This window comes from Gavialis gangeticus, unplaced genomic scaffold (genome assembly GCF_001723915.1).
Source record: "Gavialis gangeticus isolate Ggan-Ray unplaced genomic scaffold, GavGan_comp1, whole genome shotgun sequence".
Classification (NCBI taxonomy): Eukaryota; Metazoa; Chordata; order Crocodylia; family Gavialidae; genus Gavialis; species Gavialis gangeticus.
The window spans coordinates 185,225,550-185,231,254 of NW_017729032.1; the positions used below are offsets into that span (position 1 = coordinate 185,225,550).

Genomic DNA, 5,705 nt, shown 5'->3' on the forward strand with positions numbered 1-5,705 from the left:
GGGGAGGGGAACAGCCACAGCTGGACCTGTGTTCTGGTGAGCAAAGAGGGAAGGGGTTTGCTCTCCAAGGACACTATAAATATTCCATATCTACTCATTAACATGTTCTATGTCACTGTTACTTGACATTTCCAGCTTTTTTAATTTAATACAGCTGACAAGCATTATATAGTGATAGGCTTGAAACCTTCTGTTTATTTTGAATGCCTTTTCCTGTCCTGACTCTAGGTCTGATCCAGCCAGCTCCAATGACTTTAATAATTGTTGCCACATTGCCACATTCTCCTAATGCTGTCTTAGTAATTGCCTTCAGTCTCATCTGTTGATACAAGTAAAAATAATTGGCGACAAGTACCTCTTTTGTTCCAGTCAACCAGGATTGGACTGACAACATTTCTGCCATAGAAGAATCTCTCTCCCTTTTTTTTTTTCTCTCATTAGGGTTTTTGTAAAAACAGTATCCCCCTGGTGTCTAAGCATTACTATTCCTACATTTGGAATGTACTTAACAATTTGTGTAGTCATTTATGAAAAGTGCATGAGAAATGCTACCAAAAGCCAGAATGGTGGCAGGTTTTCTCAACTTTGAACAGATGTAAATTACTACCCCAATCAGGCCTGAGCTACTGTTTAAGCCATTACTCTTTGTCATAAAACAATATGTACTTATATTACATTAGCAGCCTGCATTTAACATTTGACTGCAATTGGGTCGTGATACAACCTATCCAAATTGAGGATTTTTCAGTAACTATTTATAAAGAGGAATATTGGTCTATACACACACATGCACCATAAGTGCAAGAAGGGCATTCTCTTGGGATGAAGTTGCAAGTTACAGTTAGACCATACTAAATCTGTGTAATGTTAAGTGGTGTTAAAGTTAGAATGTGTTGTGAGAGTTGCATGTTAAGGCTTAATACTGTGTCTTGCTTGCACAGCTCTGACTTGCTACTAGAGGGCTGACGAGCAGGAGCACGGCTAGGAACCAGGACACCTGGGCTCCATCCCTGTTCTGGCAGGAGGGGAAGGGGACAGGGATCAGGGATCCCTGAGGATTGCAGATTGCTTGTTTTTTCTCCATGGAGCTGACCAAAGTTACCCTAACATGAGCTAAGTAGCAGAGCCCAGAGTTAACTCTTGCCTCAAGAGGTGTAACTTTGAGGTGCTCAGAGGGGACTTAGAATGAGTTAGTGAGCCTTAATGTATGAACACTGGCATTTTATGTGCCTTTAGAGTGGTCTAAGTGTAACATGTAACTTGATCCTTGATTGTTCATGGCTGCGTCATGAAAGGAAGGAAGTGAGGAAGTCATGCGAGTCAGCTGAAGAGAAGGAAAAAAGACAAATTTGGTGGGACTAAAATACCCAGTGGTTGGGAGGAGGAGAAAGTTAGGTGGGAAGAGAGAAACTTTGGTGTTACAGAGAGAGATAGATATAGTCTCATTGCACCATCGAACAAATTTGGGGGTTTTTTTCCTGGTCAGTCTACCATGACATTCTTTATTGGGGTGAATTTGTCTTGCAGATGGAGGAATTGACTGAAGGCATTCGATGGGCCTTTGTTGATATGTTGGAAAAGGAAAATGACTGGATGGACTTGGAGACAAAGAGAAAAGCTTATGAAAAGGTGAGGATTCATTGGGAAAAATTAAACTGCTTGGTGAAATCCCACTCCATTGAGGTGAAGTGAAATTTTGTCATTGCATTTCATAGACTTCATAGACAGTAGGGGCTGGAAGGGACCTTGTGAGATCGAGTCCAGCCCCCTAATTTGATTGGGGGATTTATTGGGACCAGCATTTTATTTAGTCTTCATTTACTAACTTATCTGAGAATTTACATAGACAATCTGTTGGCTTGATGCTGACTGACCAGATTTTCTGTTAAGTTCTGTTTATTTTGTTGCCTCATTTCCCTCTATTCCTTTTATATCTTGCATTGTGACTGACACATAGATTGTGAGTTCAGGGTGAAAGCAGCTGTCTTTGTTACTTATCAAAGTGCTTTCACAATGGAGTTCTTAGGTATTACCATAATCCAAATGCATAACAGTAAGGTAAAACAGCAACAGGAATTTAGGATGTTCAGTGCCAAGTGCTTTGTAGAATGAGGCTCCAACCTATCATTGGGCATTTCAACAGTTCATGTCTGGCACCTTGTCTACTGTCATTATTGAGGGTCTATCTCTGAAAGTAGTACTTCCAAAATTGATGTTACTATTGTAGCCAGTCAGCAGTGTTCAAATGCAGTGCCATCATTTATGAAAGCATCATTCTTAAGGAGGAGTCTTTCACTCATGATGGTTTATGAACTGCATGATTACAGATGAAATGGATGTGAGCAAGAACTGCAGGTTTCCTACAACTGCCACTCCATGCCTTAGTTTCTTTTGTGAGGGGGCCTGGGAAGTGAGCTCATCCAAGCATAGCCTAGCACACAGAGCAACAGTTGCAATGGACTAAGGGCAGGGCATTCCACCGTATTGGTCAAAATTCAGTTAGGAATCATCATCTCTGAACAGAATTGTATTCAAATGCAACTGACTGTTGTTTCCATCTTGTGTGGTTGAACAAAAATAATAGTTTTTTGATGAAAAAATAGCAGGCTTCAAAACTTTTTGATGATTCAGATGAAAAGGCTGCTTAAGTCATTTTATCTTAGGAAACTTTTTAATTCAGCGTGCAACTTGCTTAAATTGTGCTTCATGATACCTTTTGCAAGAACTAATTAGATACATAGAGGGATGAGTGAATCACTCAAAGCCATGAAGGCAGATCTTAACTAACCTGATGGTAAGTGAAGCGCATTGCTTTGGAACCACCAATTATCAACATTTTTTGTTCACTTTCTTAACAAGCCTTTGAAAGTGGTGATCTTAGTTCAATCAAGATATTTGCTTATCTTGAAGTGGGCTAATGCAATTTTTAGCCTTTGAAAAATGAGAGAAATTTTTACATCATTTTCCCCCACCACTAAATTCTCTTTAATCCCTTAGCAGAGTTTGCCTTATTTCCCACTTCATTGTATCTCTGGCATTTCTGCTCTTTGCTTTCTATCAGATGAAACATCAGGCAGAAGAGTAGAGACAATAAGAGTACCTGGTAGAAGAACTGGAAAGTTCATGAGGGGAAAAAAAAAGTCCACACAATCCCTTTAGCCCATTGTGCTACCGTGGTTAAGGTGCACCACAGTACCAAAAGAACAAAATTCCTAGCGTCATGGCAGGTTGCCTTTGACTCTCCAGCCTGAATGACTACATAACTGTTTACAGCTTGGTCATTGGAGTCAATGGATTTTTGCATGAGCAGGGTTTGAACTTATTCCTCCAGAACCATAGTGAGACGCATCAACTGCTCTGCCACCACACGCCTAGAATATTATTATAGAGCGCATTTTTTAATAGAATAGAAATAGTATATTCATGTTTGGTATCTTGTGTGGTTTCACCAGGTCAGACATACTAGATGTTGTATGACGTACAAAGTAAAATGCTCTGATATAATAGTGCATGTGTGTATTGTGTGCGTGCATGTGCCTGGTTGGAGGTGTTTCTAGAAAGAAAAAAGCCAGCCACTATGCATCTCAAATCCATTTATTCCAAGAATATTTTAAATAACACTTTTGAAATAACATATTACACCAAACAGTAATATAATATATTTAAAATTAAGGCCAAAAATATCAGCTCCATTTGAGTATTGACAGAAAACCTAAGGTACCTCCTGATACAACATTATCTTCTTACTAAAAAAGGGATGCTTGGAGCAAGGTGAGTTTCTAGGAATGTTCAAACCTTACAATTGTAGGTTTATATTCAGATTTATAGATAAAAGCCTAACTTCCCTGTTTGGAAAAGTATGAAGAAAAGAGACTTAGTTTTATGGGAATATGGATGGCTTTCTATATGTGGATTCTTGGTGTGTATTATAGTATTTTTCTATGGTGCCAAGAACTTTGGTTGAACATGTTATAAATAAACAATTTATAGAAATGTGAGATTTACTGTGTGGCAGAGCCCCAAAATTTTAATGAGCAGATAACCTTGTTTTATTAAAGCATGATCAATAGTACCCATTATGCCATCAACTCTTTTTTCACTTTAATAAAATAACATATTAAACAAAAAGCTTGGGATTTTACCTGTATTTAGTTATCGGCTCAATGTACAAAATATTCATCTGTTTGCCTAAAGTTGTCTCCTGCTTCCATAGTACCAATGCAATGCAGTTAGTTTGAATTAGTGTTTGAAATGTGGAATGTCAGCAGCAAGTGGCGGGGATCCTTCAGGTATCAATTGCAAACATAATGCCCGGCATTATGACAGAGGGAACTGTAACCCTGGATGTTCCTGCCTTAAGATGAAAGACTGGAAGGAATGACTGGATCTCTCTAGCCTGACCTTCTTTAATACAGACCATACGATTTTAGTGAATTACACCTTCAGTGACCCCAATTGCAGGTAAAGTAATTGTTCTAACTTCTTATGGTACATAAAGATCACATGATAGTTTTAATAAAATATGATTGCTTGATTAAAGACCACTTCAGGTTTGGGTGATTAATTCTGTTTCTTTGTATTGCCAGCACAGTTCCATTTGATTTTGGTGTTCATTTCCTGTGTCTAATAGACGATGATAATACTTCTACTGTATTTATCTGAATCCAAGACCACTCTGAATTTGAAATTATATACATGGAGAATTTATATACAACAATTAGATGATATACATGGAAAATGTATAAATTTGTTCTAATTGTCCATGTATTGAATCTAGTTATTGGAGGGTCATCTTAAATTTATCCCCCCCCCTCCACTGCTGCAGTGGGGAAAGCAGTGGTAGGGGTGAGGGAGTGAAGGGGCAGATAGTGGTGAGGTAGTAAGGGAGCAGGCAGTAGAGGGGAGGTGGTAGTGGGAAAGACAGCTTTGAGGCAGGCAGTGGGGGAATCAAGCAGCCTGACCCCTGCCCTTTGCCCACAGCCATACCTGCTGCCAGCTCCCTGGCACTTGCCCCCCCACCCCTGTGAGTTGTTGCCACTGCATGAACTGCTCCAAGGCATGGAGGGGGTGGGATAGGGGTGGGACATGCAAAACATGTCCTTCATGCCCCAGATTGAAGCATACCCAGAGCCTGCTGGAGGATAAGTGGATGAAAGATTCAGGGGGGCATGTGTAGGGACAGAAACTATGGGGGTTGCGGGTAGCAGGAGGGCAGAGGTTGCAAAGAGGGGCAGAGGTAGCAGGGGCAGAGAGCTGCGGGTGGTGTTTAGAGCCAGAGCCACAGCAGCTGCCTGCCCACATACCATGTCATACTTTAAATCTAAGATGAGGGTTTTTTTCCCCCAGGTTAAATGGGGAAAGTCCCTTGTCTGGAAATTGCATAGATGTGGTAGTTTTCTCATCCACAGTTCTCAAAGCTACAGGGGAGGTCAAGCCTGGACCCCATTTTACAGATGGGAACAGAGAGGTGAAGAGCCTTAGACAGAAGTCACCCAGGGGCCCAGACAAGTGCTCTGTGTCCTTTGCTGTGCTGCAACCCATAATGATACATAGTGCAGTGTTTCTGGTGCAGATAAACAGCTAAATAACAGCTATTTCTAGAATTTTACTCTGGAAATGGCTGTTTTTTACATATCTAGTTTTTCTATATGTAGTTTGTTTAGCTAACTCTTGGAGTCTGCAAGGCACTTTGAGATGAAAGGAGC

At 40.4% G+C, this 5,705-nt stretch overlaps 1 protein-coding gene across 1 annotated transcript in view; it reads left to right on the forward strand.

Annotated features, from left to right (window-relative positions):
- PHEX (phosphate regulating endopeptidase homolog, X-linked) overlaps positions 1 to 5,705 on the forward strand; it is a 192,918-nt gene that overhangs the window by 86,459 nt on the left and 100,754 nt on the right. Inside the window, exon 12 of the mRNA XM_019524133.1 lies at positions 1,528 to 1,629. Coding sequence (XP_019379678.1) covers positions 1,528 to 1,629 — 102 coding nt within the window. The remainder of the gene's footprint in view (positions 1 to 1,527; positions 1,630 to 5,705) is intronic.